This window comes from Hypanus sabinus, chromosome 14, assembly GCF_030144855.1.
Source record: "Hypanus sabinus isolate sHypSab1 chromosome 14, sHypSab1.hap1, whole genome shotgun sequence".
NCBI classification, from domain to species: Eukaryota; Metazoa; Chordata; class Chondrichthyes; order Myliobatiformes; family Dasyatidae; genus Hypanus; species Hypanus sabinus.
Window position 1 is genome coordinate 81,389,450 of NC_082719.1, and position 15,303 is coordinate 81,404,752.

Below are 15,303 nucleotides of genomic sequence, written 5' to 3' on the forward strand. Positions count from 1 at the left end.
ACAGATTTGCAGCTTAGCACTAGCCTGCCTTTGTAGTACCAGTTCTCATAACTCTCAAAGTCATGACTGTGAAACAAGAGCTGTGTATGTTTGGGGAAGTAACAGCAGCCATCAATTGGCAGAAGGGACTCTAGAGAAAATCTTGCAGCCCAAATTAGCACATGGATTTGCTAATGCAAAGACGGTAAGAAATGCAAGAATTATTGTCTAGTTTTTGATAAATGTACACTGTAGATCCTCACAAGGTTGCAAAGACACAATTTATGTATAGCATTAGGGAGACCTGTGGGATGGATAAGTGACTGCTGTAGAGCTGTGGTTATCTTCTGTTGGACCTGGCAACTTGATTCATGACTGCATTTCCAACTTGCAAATTGTCTTCCTTACCAAACATTCACAGGAATGGAATCCTAACATTACCTGGGAAATACCTGTGTTGCAATTTGAAAGCTAAACTTAAAGCTGACATGATAATGTATGATTAAGTCATTTATGACTATGTATCATAGTCTTACTGTTAATTAGTGATTTTTTTGCTACATTGGCAATATGCAATATGCTGTATCTCATCTGTTCACATTTATTTAAATTATTGATGTTTGTGCATGTGACTGTTCTACCAATTAATTGCTTTTGACTGTTTGCACTAATGATCTTGTAAATTGTTGTTGTCAGTGATGTCTGTAATGGTATTACCCTGTGCTTTATGCTTAGAACTAAACTGCAATCAATTCTGGAATGTTAATAAAGTGATTCTGATTGTGATTAATTAATTGGTCTTTGTTTTTGGATGTACGAATAAACTGAATCATCTTCTGATGATTTCCATGGTTGATATAAGTAATAAACTACAAATGCAAACTTTGATCACTACTGGCAAGGGTAATTTTTAAGATGGTTTATAAATAACTTTTTTAATACCTGCCCGTAGTTTTATCAAGTTTGTGGAGCTGTACTTTGTTTCTGACTCTATATCTCAGGATTCAATTACCTTGCCTCTTATCCTTCAAATTTTCTATTATATTGCTTATCAATCTTACTCTGTATTTTTGCATACTACAGTCACCTAGTCCCAAAAATTATTGTTATTTTTAAGTTTGTAAATTATTTCTAAAATCAAATCATTGAGACAACTATATGACTGACAGTGGTCTCAGTGAAGGGCAGTATGGATTGTCCTGTGATCTGAATAGTTAACCTTTATACCCCTAATCTTTGCTTTTTCTTTCAGCCAATATGAAATCTATTCAGGAGTTTGACCCCAGTCTATCTTCTAATCTTGGGCATGAGCCTGCCATATGTTGTTTATTTAAACAAAGTTAATTTCATCTTCATAACCATGAACTGATTTTTTTTCAAAATATATTTGTAAAAGGAAAAGAAAAAGCCTTTTGAAGGTCTTGCCAGTTGTCTCTCCATCACTTATATGACGGGAGAGCATGAATTAATGAGTTCAAGCCAAAGCACAGAGGAATCAAATGAATTAATGTGTAACAGTGCATAAAAATGAGCTACAGATGCAGCTGAGAGAAACTATTTAAGCACTTAGGAAAATAACTGTGTAAAGGTTTTATTTGGATGTATTTTCTGATCAAGAGTCACAACTCAATAAATAAGTGAGACACAGGTCTATGTCTACAAGTTAACAAATTATTTATCTAATGCCAAGTTTAGAAAACTATTTTTTCTTCCAGATTGAGGCTGGCCAGTATTGCACATTTACAGTTTCAGAAGATGGCTCTGTGAAAGCTTGTGGAAAAGGTAGCTATGGTAGACTTGGACTGGGTGACTCCAACAATCAGTCAACAGCTAAAAAGCTCACATTTGAACCTTGTCGGAGCATCCGTAAAATATCATCCTCAAAGGGTTCAGATGGACACACGCTAGCAGTAACTACAGAAGGAGAGGTGTTCAGTTGGGGAGATGGCGATTATGGGAAGCTTGGACATGGAAATAGCGCGACCCAGAAGTATCCTAAATTGGTTCATGGACCGTTACTAGGGAAGGTACTAACTGATAGAAAAATATTTTTTATGATTTTTAAATTTGTTCTTCATCTTTTGTTACAAATGTGATTTTGGTTCACCAAGCAAATGGCCGCTCATTTTACACATGTGAAAATTTACATTAAAATTTCAAATGGGCAACCTCTGTCCAGAACTGCAAAATGTGTGAGATGTAATATTTAAGTACAGAGATAAAGAAGTAGTGTGTTCCAAAGTACAAAAAAAGGAGGGTTCTGTGCAATTATAGTGCAGGAGAGATTTAATGTGAGACAGGGTGATGGTGCTAAATAAAATAGCATTACATTGCAGTAGGTAAAGAAGCAAAAAAAATATAGTGATGAAAATGGACAGTTTTGGATTATTATCAGTGCCAATTGACCATCCCACTTTCCCACTCCAAAATTTGGAGACATTGGCTTACTTCCTTAAATTCTTAAAATCAATAAATATTGAATCAGGAAGCCTATATTATCAAATGATGTAGGCTTCTACTAGAACTTGAGCTCATCGGAACTATTATCAGTCAAGAATAGAATCAAGGATAATGGAAAGAATTTTAAAATAAAAGAAATGTTCAAGACATTAGAGGTTTGCTTGGGAAATTAATGGAGAGTTACTTCAATGGTTTGTTTGATGATCTGAGCGTGGAGGAATTAACAGAGTAAACAATATTTGTTATACAATATATGTAAAGTCGTCCAAGTAACTGGCTATTTTAGCTCCCTGGAAAGTTGAAAAGGATAATGTATGTGAGTCATTTAATGTCTTATCGGACTAAAGTAAGGTACTGTAGTTCTTGGCAACAACTTTGGCAAAAGAAACATGAAAATCATGAGTCATTGACCTAAGCAGCTTTGTTTCTCTCTCTCTACTGGTGTGGTCTACTTGCTGAGTGTTTTTAGCATTGTCTGTTTCCTTTAACATAAAAAAGCAAGCCTATCATTTGTATAGCTAGGGTTCATGACATTCGGTGAAGTGCTGTCATAGTAATCATGAAATTATTTGCAATATCAATATTTGTGAGCGACCAGGATCGTCACTAATATCTGCATTTTTTTCTTTTGTAGATTGTAGTCTGTGTGTCAGCAGGATATAGGCACAGTGCATCAGTAACAAGCGATGGAGAACTTTACACCTGGGGAGAGGGAGACTTTGGCAGACTTGGTCAGTACTTACGGTACAGGTTATTCTCATTTTTGTTCTGCAACAGGCTGAGAGATCATCTTAACAAAATTAAGAAGTCCAGTTCAAAACTGGGCAGAAATTCAAAGGTTTCAAAGGTACAGTTATGTCAGACAAATGTATACAATATATATCCTGAAATACTTTTTCTTCACAACCATCCACAAAAACAGAGGAATGCCCCAAAGAATGAATGAGTTAAATGTTAGAACCCCAGCTCCCCCTCCCACGTGTAAGTATACAGTATACCACTAAGTATACAGTCTTTGCAATAAGAATTGAGCTACTCTCAAATATGTTCCTCCTGACTTTCGATTGGAATAAAATGTTACATTTAAAATATAGTTGATCCATGAAGTTGATGTGTAGCTGTCAGAAACATTCTAAGAACAGTAGGGCTTAAATGAAAGCAGCCCCACTATTGTTGCTGCCCTCACTCCATCTCCTCCATTTCTGGAATAACCCTATCTTCCCGCTGCCTTAACAGAGAGTTCCTTTTGTCCTTGCCTATCAACCCATGTGCCTCCACAGCCAACAAATCATTCTCCACAAATCCCATCATCTCCAAGGGATTCCTACCACCAAACATATCTTTATTTCCTGTCCTCTCCACTTTCCATAGAGGTCGCTCCGTGATTCCCTTGTCAATTCATCCCTCCCCACTAATCTCCCTCTTGGCACTTAGCTCTGCAAGTGGCCAAAGTGCTACACCTACCCATTCACTTCCTCCCTCACCCTCTATTTAGGGCTCTGAATAGTCCTTCCTGGTGAGGTAACACTTCACTTGCAAATCTACTGTGATTGTCTGTTGTGTCCAGTGCTTCTGATATGGTCTCTTGTACATTGGTGAGACCCATGGTAAATTGGGTCCCACTTTGTTGAACACCTTTGCTCCATCCGCCAAAAGCAGAACTTCCCGGTGGCCAAAGATTTCAATTCAGATTCCCATTCCCATTCTGACACGTCACCCGCAGGGTGGAGGAGCGACACCTTGTATTCCTTCTGGGTAGCCTCCAACTTGATGGCATAATATCAATTTCTCCTTCCGGTTAAAAGAAATCCCTCCCCTTTTCTTTCATTCCCAACTCTGGCCTCTTATCTCTTCTCACCTGCCTATCATCTCCCCTTGAGTCCCCTCGTTCTTATCTTTCCTACCCACCTGGCTTCTATCACCTTCTAGCTATCCTCCTTCCCCCACTTTGTTATTTCTAGAATTTTCCCCCTTCCTTTCTGGGTCTCCCAAAAGGGTCTCACCAAAGTATCGACTGTTTATTCATTTCCATGGATGTTTCCCGACTTGTTGTGTTCCTCTGGCATTTTGTGTGTGTTACTTTGGATTTCCAGCATCTGCAGAACTTGTTGAGTTTATGTTGAATTCTTGACAGTTTTCAAGTCATTATTTGGAGTCCCAAGTGCATGAATAGGAGCAATTCATTTAAGATTTAAGGTTTGTTCACATTCATTAAGGTCATGGTACATGCATATCCTTGCTCCATAGTGAAAGAAATTAGTACTGTTTCTATTCATTTTGCAAATGATTAGCTTTTTATTGATTTTAAAATTAAGAATAGAGTTGCAAACATAGACCTTTACTTTGTCATTTACACAAAGCACATTTTCATATGATAGTTTTTTGCTAATCTAATTTTAATTTGAAACTTGCTGAATATGACAAGTAAAACTTAAAAGCTACATATCCTATTCTTCTGGGACATAGTTTATCTATTTCTTTCAAATTTTAGGACATAGTGATAGCCATAGTCGCAATCTGCCAGCTCTCGTTAAAGATATCAGTGGCGTTGGGCAAGTAGCTTGTGGCAGTTCTCACACTCTCGCAGTATCTCAGGATGGACGGACAGTTTGGTCATTTGGAGGGGGAGACAATGGTAAGCCTTGTCCACTTTTATTTATTCAACAACAATATCAATTACAGCCAAAGATAAGCAACACCTTAATTTTATACTTATTATCCTGGTTTTCAAATCCATTGGAGGTGATGTCCCTTTCTGTTTCTGTAGTCCCCTTCAGCCCTATGTCCCTTTGAAATAATTGTTTTACTATGATTCTAGCACTTGAGCTTCCTAAACTTAATTGTGTCATGATTTAGGGTCTTTTAGGTAGTTTTGGAATTCATTTTCTAAACCCTACTCTTGTTCCTCTAAGTACCAAGGAAATGGAAGGAGGAGGCCATTTGCAAAATTTTGATATACAGCACTCTATCGATCTTCCTTGATAATCAGCAACTGACTCACCACAGATTCTTTGTTTTGTAAAAAAGGCAAACATTAGCCAGCTTCTAGATGAAGAATTTGTTTTCCATCTCAGTCTTGAATGTTCAACTGCTAATATTGATTCTGTGAACCCTGGTTCTATCCACTGAGGCATGTGGAAATATCACCTTGCATCTAATCTGTCAAACCTAATATTGATTTTGTCCTTGGCATTGTTGATAGTTATATGAGTTTCTCCCATATTGCTGGCTTGTTTAGAAAAATGAAAAAGTTGTGAATGTTTGTAACTGATACTGAGATGTTATACAGACAAATCATCTTTGAAAAAAGCAAGGTAATGTCTGGTTTTCAGATAGTTGATCATCTCACTGCCTCACTATCAATATGTCTTAACAACTGCCAGATTAATACTGCTGTAGATATTGATATTGTTTTACCACAAAATGTCCCTATTATGTGGATTTAATAATTGTACAGGTTGCACGATGTTGTGTTTAATTTTTGTTTGGCCTATTTTCTCTTCCTCACCCATATCTTGAACAATTATTTACTGGATGTCAGCTGTAGACAGATAGGTATTTGCATTCACCTCCAAATCAGATGTTTGCAAATTCTCTCCAGAGACATGAACACAAAGACTGGAGCCTGGAATGTTATCTTTCAGATATGACAAGTAAAATTCCTCTTCACTCTCAGGTGGACATAAAGATCCCATGGCATCAGTTTGAAAAGAAGTTGCATAATCCTGGATGTATTGGCTAATGCTGATTCCTCAACTCTTGATCAATATTATTAAAAGATTTATCTTGCCATTTGTTTCTGGGAACATTTATTCAGCCAGCATGATTCCTGTTTTACTGTATTAATACTTTAAAAGATATGTCAGTGTGTTAGGGCAATTTGAAAGAAATATGTGATAAGAGTACAAGACCTTTTATTGGTTATAGGTAAGCTTGGTCATGGAGATACTAACCGAGTGTACCGGCCAAAGGTAATCGAAAGCTTCCAAGGACTGTATGTAAGGAAGGTTTGTGCTGGAAGTCAGTCTTCACTTGCCTTGACTTCTGCTGGACAGGTAAGAAGCAGTCAGATATGGATAAGAGATAACTTTGTGGCGGACTTAAGTTTAAGATTTATGTTTATGCTGATTCTCTACACATAAAATCAGTGGAGATTACAGTTACTTAGCCAAATTCTGTAGTAAAGGGGGAAAAATCATACTTTAATTTATGTTGATAAAATTAAATCAGTCTGATTTTGATACATAATGAGAAATTGCTTCAGACCTGTACACACGGTAGTCTTATTCAGAAAGTCAAAAGGCATGGGATCCAGGGAAGCTTGGTCAGGTGGATTCAGAATTGGCTTGCCTGCAGAATGCAGAGTCATGGTGGAGAGAGCACATTCGGATTGGAGGGTTGTGACGAGTGGTGTCCCACAAGGATCAGTTCTGGGACCACTACTTTTTGTGATTTTTATTAGCGACCTGGATGTGGGGGTAGAAGGGTGGGTTGTCAAGCTTGCAGACGACACAAAGGTTGGTGGTGTTGTGGATAGTGTAGAGGATTGTCGAAGATTGCAGAGACATTGATAGGATGCAGAAGTGAGCTGAGAAGTGGCAGATGGAGTTCAACCCAGAGAAGTGTGAGGTGGTACACTTTGGAAGGACAAACTCCAAGGCAGAGTACAAAGTAAATGGCAGGATACTTGGTAGAGTAGAGGAGCAGAGGGATCTGGGGGTGCATGTCCACAAATCCCTGAAAGTTGCCTCAGAGGTAGATAGGATAGTTAAGAAAGCTTATGGGATGTTAGCTTTCAAAAGTTGAGGGATAGAGTTTAAGAGTCGCGAGGTAATGATGCAGCTCTATAAAACTCTGGTTAGGCCACACTTGGAATACTGTGTCCCATTCTGGATGCCTCTCTATAGGAAGAAGGTGGAAACATTGGAAAGTGTACAGAGGAGATTTACCAGTATGCTGCCTGATATAGAGAGTATGGATTATGATCAGAGATTAAGGGAGCTAGGGCTTTACTCTTTGGAGAGGAGGATGAGAGGAGACATGATAGAGGTGTACAAGATATTAAGAGGAATGGATAGAGTGGACAGCCACCGTCTCTTCCCCAGGGCACCACTGCTCAGTACAAGAGGTCATGGCTTTAAGGTAAGGGGTGTGAAGTTCAAGGGGGATACTAGAGGAAAGTTTTCTTCTCAGGGAGTGGCTGGTGCGTGGAATGCACTGCCTGAGTCAGTGGTGGAGGCAGATACACTAGTGAAATTTAAGAGACTACTAGACAGGTATAGGGAGGAATTTAAGGTGGGGTGTTATATGGGAGGCAGGGTTTAAGGGTCAGCACAACATTGTGGGCTGAAGGGCTTGTACTGTGCTGTACTGTTGTATGTTTACCTGTACAGGAGTCGTCCCCCCTCCCCTTTTACAAAGGTAGAGTGTTCCTATGAAACCTTTCTTAAGCCAAAATGGCGTAAAGCGAAGAACCATTAATTTATATGGGAAAAATTTTTGTAAAAGCAAAAATCCTCTTTGTAATGTGAAAACAGGTTACTAATGTAGGTCTTTTGTAGAAGCGAGGTGGCGTAAAGTGGGGGACACCTGTACCATATTTTTGAGTTCAGACAAAATGTATTAATTTTTGAATTTATAAAGTTCTTCCTTATTTGATTATGTAAAAGACATAGAGTGGCATAGATGTGTAGAAGATAAAGTAACATTTTACAGCACCAGTGATTGGGTTACAATTCCCACCACTGTCTGTAAGGAGTTTGTATGCTGTCCTCGTGACTGGGCTTTTCTCTGGGTGCTTCAACTACCTCCCAAATTCCAAATCTATGCTGGTTAGGGTTCGTATATTGTGAGCATGTTATGTTCATGCCGGAAGCATGCAGACACTTGCATCATAGCATCGGACTGTGTAGGCATTGAAGCAAGCAACATATTTCACTGTATATTTCGTTGTTTCAATATACATGTGACATAAAAAGCTGATCTTTAATTTTTATCTTTGACATGTTCATAATATGTCACAAATATACATATGTTTCATGCGGTTGATTCTGAAGACTAATTGCATTTGGCTGTTCCTTAGACCTCCCTGGCCTGTTTGGCTTCTTCCTCTGATCTTCTCTGTTCCTGTATGTGCTTTCCTTCTTTTGTTTTTGTGTATCATACTTTTTTTGTGCATCCTCTCTAGCTTATTAGCTCATGGGTAAGAGGCAGAGTCAACTACTTACTGTTGTCCATACTGCACCAGAATAGATGGATCCCTAGTCAGCCTCTAAACCCACCTGAGGACCCACCGATAGACAGCCCCTTAGGGGAATCATCATATTCGACTCAAGTGATTGTACTATGTCTACCACTATTACCTGCATACACTTTTGAAATGCTGTAATTTTAAATAGCTGCTTGATACTTAAAAGCAAGTAAATTTTCTGATTCAAAATGCAGAAAGTGACTTGAATTGTCAATATTTAAAGGTCATCGTCTTTAAGATAGTAGATGAATAATAATCCAGATTATATATTTTCTCACTTCAGGTGTTTGCTTGGGGCTGTGGCTCGTGCCTAGGTAGTGGTTCTTCAGAAACAACAGCTCTCAGGCCACGACTAGTTGAGGAGCTGAATTCAACCAAAATCATCGATATTTCTTGTGGAGATAGCCATTGTTTAGCACTAACTCATGGTAAGATGCCAAATACTACCAAATGCATTTCGTAATGTTGGAGAAAATATCCCACAAAAATTGTGTGTGATTTGATGTTTCATCAACAGAAAAAGAAGAATTCTAGATCTAGCAATAAGCCTGATCAGTAATTGCATCATGGGTGCTAATGTGCCCAGAAACTCCATTTGTGAATTTCTATAACATGCCTTTGGAATTAGAGTTATAAAGCATGGAGCAAGCTCTTTGGCCAAACTTATCCATGCCAGCTGAGGTGCTTTAGTGGTTGAAGCAAAACACATTTACAAATGGGCTAATTGGGTGGTTGAAGAAGACCCTAAGACATAGAAGCAGAATTAAGCCACTTGGCCCATCAGATGCATTCTCCTGCTATTTCCCTGTAATATTTTATTTGAACTTGTATTTTTGTGACAGTGGCAATACATGACCATGGCAATACATAAACACAAGGTTGACAGTTTTCAATTAAATGCTTTTAGTAATGGTAAGTAATATAATTCATGTTGGGTTCAGATACACATTAGTAGAACAGGCTATGGTATCCAGTCTTGTGTTTGAATTTATGCATTAGTTGAAAGTTGTAAAAGTTTGAAGTTAGTTAAAACATTGGTACACTTATTCCTCAGATAACTGATGCAGTTATATTTGACAGGTTCACTTTCATATGTAATTTGAGTAGATCTTTCTTATGGCACTTGAAGTGTGCAACAGAATTAATTTTTCTTATTCCAATAGACAATGAAGTTTATGCTTGGGGTAATAATGCAATGGGTCAGTGTGGACAGGGGCATACATCAACCCCAATTGCTAAACCGAAGAAAGTAATTGGTTTGGAAGGAATACCTATACAACAAATCACTGCAGGAACTTCTCACAGCTTAGCCTGGACAGCTGCTCCAACTGATAGGTAATGAGGTAACTTTACAAGTGTATCATCCATAAAATGATAAATTAACTGAACAACGTTTTATGGTTTTAAATGTGTTTATATTTTTAAAATTTCAATTAGAATAATGTTTTGAATTTGTATTATTAAATACTGAATGAGCAGATCAGGAATAATGTGCACCTATATTTGGGTTTTTAAACTAATGATCATTTTGAATAACTTGTAGTGCTGGGAACAATTACATTTTATTCAACATATGTCATTGCAGTTTTTGAACAGAATTTTCATAATATAATTGAACATTGTTACACTACCTTTTGATTAAAGTCACAGTTAGGTTTCTAGTTTATTAGTAGGTGTTGCATACATTCTTCACATACTATTGTGTACTTATGCTCTTAATGTACATTTTATTTACCTATTATAATAAATCTAATTCTGCTAAACTAATCCTATTGATGATCCATGTGAGGATGTTGTAGTCCTGGTAAAGTCAAGTTTCTGCTCTGCCTACCTGCTTGCAACAAAGTAAGAGAGCCCCATTATGGACATGTAATTTCTCTTTCAGGGTGTCTCAAAACCAGTGCAGTATTTCTGAACTATAATCACGGTTATAATGTTAGAAATACAACTAATATACGTGCACCAGCTCTCACAAACATCATTGTTGTGGTAATAACCAAGCTACCTGATTATTTTTCTTAAATAATGACAAAACCTAATAATGCCGTCCATTATTAGGTACAACAAACCCTCTTCATTTAAGGACCTTGGATGTATTCTATTCTGTTTTTTTTAGCTTTGTAAACTTTCCATTGTTGACCTTCTCATATCCTTCCCCATCCACCATGCCCTTTGCATGTACGAGTTACAAACATGTTAGACACTTCTATTCAATAGCATATAGGTATTAAATGTGTTGTGTATATTTTTGTACAGGAGTAAATGTTATCGCATCTTACATTGTACCCTGATTTCTTGTTATTGAATACCACTCCATTTGGAATGCCCTTTGCAGATTTGCTTCTTCTTGGCATCAGTTCTGTAGCATTTCTTTGTATCCTATTTCATGCATGTGTATGAATTTAACGTTGTGATAACACGAGTAAGTGACAATTCTAGAAGTCGGTGATGGCAATGCATTGTAAAGCTAGAAAGTCTTCAATAGCACATCCTTATTATGCTTAAATAGCGATCAATATTAGTGTTGTGTCTTGACATAAAACTTCATAAATCAGCATTTTTGCAGGTTCAGAGTAAAGCTTCTTTTACTTTACCTGAATGATTTTTTAATCCCTGATGTACCATTGTGAATTCGTTTTCCTTGTACTCATTTCCCTTTTGGTTCCCAGCATATCAGTTTAGGAATCATAGACCTTTGCTTGACTGCAACTATTCTTTATGGCAGCAGTTAGAGGCTCTTATTTAACTTCTGGAAGTTCAAAGTAATTTTATTAACAAAGTATCCAAATCTCAACAAATACTACTCTGATAACACAGACAAAATGCTGGTGGAACACAGCAGGCCAGGCAGCATCTATAAGGAGAAGCACTGTCGATGTTTCGGGCCGAGACGTCGACAGCGCTTCTCCCTATAGATGCTGCCTAGCCTGCTGTGTTCTACCAGCATTTTGTGCATGTTGTTGTTTGTAGTAATAATAATAATAATAATAATAATAATAATAATAATAATAATGATAGAGCTCAATAGTAAAATTGAAACAAAGCTCTGAACACGTTCACTATACCCATATTAACATATTTTTTTGGCATAATATCTTGGTCCAAAACCAATCTGGAAAATTTACAAAGGAAAATGAGAACTGAAGACCTCTTGCCAGAAACAGAGGGGTTCCTTGTGGCAATACAGAACCAGGTGGTTAACACAAAAAATATCAAAAGTACATAATAAAAGACCAACAAATGCAAGATGATAAATACAGAATATGCCACAAGAAACCGTAAACAATCCAACACATTACAGGATCTTGCAGCAGTTTAGCACAATCAGATTACTTACACAGGCACAATCAAGTGGCAAATATCATTCACCAAAATCTTACTTTAAAATACAAACTCAAAAGAGACACCATAGTTTACAAATACATGCCCGATTCAGTTTCAGATTCAGAGTCCTACAAGTTATATTACAAACGATACATTATTACAGATGGGGCAATCCATTTTAACCTTTTGGATATGATATTACAGGATAAACAATAAAGAACAACATAAAAGATATAGCCATTCTAAACACACATAACAAACAGAAATCAATAAGTTAACAATATTAGAAATTAAAAAGGGAAATTGAAAGACTATAAAACATGTACAGGGTATACATTGTCCAAATAGTAATATCTACATCTGGTTTCTTCCCAAAGTCACTATGTAATAGCATTAAACAATTAGACCTACACAGCAATGTTTCCGTAAATAGCTAGAATTCTAGTGACTTACCACTAGAGTAGTCTAAAAGTTCATAGCAATTGAGAAAAAAATGGGCTTGGCTATGTCTGTACCTCAGGTTTTACCAGCTTGAGCTGAGGAAAAAAATAAAAATATATATAATAATAATAATAACTAAGTAATTAAATTATCCTGGGAACCGGCGTTGTAGAGTCCTTGAAAGTGAGTCCTTAGGTTGTGTTCCGTGATCAGTTCAGTGTTGTGGTGAGTGAAGTTGTCCACATTAGTTCAGGAGCCTGATGGTTGATGGGTAATAACTATAAGACCGTAAGATTTAGGAGCAGAATTAGGCCACTTGGCATTGCTCCGCCATTTTAGATGCCATTTGGCATATCAGCAAATACATTCAAAAACTAATATAGTTGTACTGTGGAGAGCATTCTGACAGGCTGCATCACTGTCTGGTATGGAGGGGCTACTGCACAGGACCAAAAGAGGCTGCAGAAGGTTGTAAATCTAGTCAGCTCCATCTTGGGTACTAGCCTACAAAGTACCCAGGACATCTTTAGGGAGCGGTGTCTCAGAAAGGCATTATTATTAAAGACATCCAACCCCCAGCGCATGCCCTTTTCTCACTGTTACCATCAGGTAGGAGGTACAAAAGCCTGAAGGCACACACTCAGCATTCCCCTTCGTTATCCAAAGGGATGGCCATCTGATTGTTAAATGAACACTGAATCTTTGGACACAACCTTACTTTGTTGTAGTATACAATATTTCTATTTTTGCACATTTTTTAATCTAGTCAATATACGTAATTGATTTACTTGATTATTATTTTTTTTCCTCTACCAGGTTAAGTATTGCATTGAAATGCTGCTGCTAAGTTAACAAATTTCACGTCACATGCTGCTGATAATAAAACTGATTTTGATTCTGATCCTGATCCATTTTCTCTCTCAGCCCCAGTCTCCTGCCTTCTCCCCATATCCCTTTATGCCCTAACTAATCAAGAATTTATCAGCCTCTACCTTAAATATACCCAATGGATTGGCCTCCACAGCCAGCAGTGACAATAAGTTCCACAGATTCACCAGTCTCTGGCTAAAGCAGTGCCTCCTCCATTCCATCCTAAAAGGACACCTCACCCCCATTTTTAGACTCCTCCACCATAGGAAACATCCTCTCCACATCCACTTTATCAAGGCTTTTCAGCATTCGATAGGTTTCAAGGAGGTCACCATTCTTCTGAATTCCAGTAAGTAGAGGTGCAGAACCATCAAATGCTCCTCATATGACAAGGTTTTATAGAAACATAGAAAGCCTACAGCACAATACAGGCCCTTCGGCCCATAAAGTTGTGCAGTACATGTCTCTACCTTAGAAATTACTAGGCTTACCCAGAGTCCTCTATTTTACTAAGCTCCATGTATCTATTTAAAACTCTCTTAAAAGACCTTATCATTATCCACCTCCACCACCGTTGCCAGCAGCCCATTCCACACACTCACCACTCTCTGAGTAAAAAACTTACCCCTGACATCTCCTCTGTACCTACTCCCCAGCACCTTAAACCTTTGTCCTCTTGTGGCAACTATTTCAGCCCTGGGGAAAAAGCCTTTGACGATCCACATGATCGATGCCTCTCATCATCTTATGCACCTCTATCTGGTCACCTCTCATCCACCGTCGCTCTGAGGAGTAAAAGGCTGAGTTCACCCAACCTATTCTCATAAGGTATGCTCCCCAATCCAGGCAACATCCTTGTAAATCTCCTCTGCACCCTTTCTATGGCTTCCACTCCCTTCCTGTAGTGAGGTGACCAGAACTGAGCACAGTACTCCAAGTGGGGTCTGAGCAGGGTCCTATATAGCTGCAACATTACCTTTTGGCTCCTAAATTCAGTTCCATGATTGATGAAGACCAATACACCATATGCCTTCTTAGCCACAGAGCCAACCTGCGCAGCTGCTTTGAGTGTCCTATGGACTTGAACCCCAAGATCCTTCTGATACTCCACACTACCAAGAGTCTTACCATTGATACTACATTCTGCTATCATATTTGAATTACCAAAATGAACCACTTCACACTTATCTGGGTTAAATTCCATCTGCCACTTCTCAGCCCAGTTTTGCATCGTATCAATGTCCTGCTGCAACCTCTGACAGCCCTCTATTCCATCCACAACACCCCCAACCTTTGTGTCATCAAATTTACTAACCCATCCCTCCACTTCGTCATCCAGGTCATTTATAAAAATCACGAGGAGTAAGAGTCCCAGAACAGATCCCTGAGGCACACCACTGGTGACCGACCTCCATGCAGAATATGACTTGTCTACGACCACTCTTTGCCTTCTGTGGGCAAGCCAGTTCTGGATCAACAAAGCAATGTCCCCTTGGATCCCATGCCTTATTACTTTCTTAACAAGCCTTGCATGGTACTTTATCAAATCCCTTCCTGAAATCCACGTACACTACATCTACTTGCTCTTCCTCCATCAATGTGTTTAGTCGCATCCTCAAAAAATTCAATCAGGCTCGTAAGGCACGACCTGCCCTTGTCAAAGCCATGCTGACTACTCGTAATCATATTATACCTCTCCAAATGTTCATAAATCCTGCCTCTCAGGATCTTCTCCATCAACTTACCAACCACTGAGGTAAGACTCACTGGTCTTTAATTTCCTGGGCTATATCTACTCCCTTTCTTGAATAAAGGAACAACATCTGCAACCCTCCAATCCTCCGGAACCTCTCCCATCCCCATGATGATGCAAAAATCATTGCCAGATGCTCAGCAGTCTCCTCCCTTGCCTCCCACATTAGCCTAGGGTACATCGCATCCGGTCCCGGTGACTTATCCAACTTGATGCTTTCCAAAAG

General features: G+C 38.5%; 1 protein-coding gene across 1 annotated transcript in view; it reads left to right on the plus strand.

Annotated features, from left to right (window-relative positions):
- LOC132404918 (probable E3 ubiquitin-protein ligase HERC1) overlaps window positions 1-15,303 on the plus strand; it is a 279,423-nt gene that overhangs the window by 28,388 nt on the left and 235,732 nt on the right. The window contains exons 4-10 of the mRNA XM_059989522.1: window positions 5-184; window positions 1,695-2,006; window positions 3,074-3,170; window positions 4,931-5,074; window positions 6,367-6,494; window positions 8,973-9,117; window positions 9,853-10,024. Of these exons, the coding sequence (XP_059845505.1) occupies window positions 5-184; window positions 1,695-2,006; window positions 3,074-3,170; window positions 4,931-5,074; window positions 6,367-6,494; window positions 8,973-9,117; window positions 9,853-10,024 (1,178 nt within the window). The remainder of the gene's footprint in view (window positions 1-4; window positions 185-1,694; window positions 2,007-3,073; window positions 3,171-4,930; window positions 5,075-6,366; window positions 6,495-8,972; window positions 9,118-9,852; window positions 10,025-15,303) is intronic.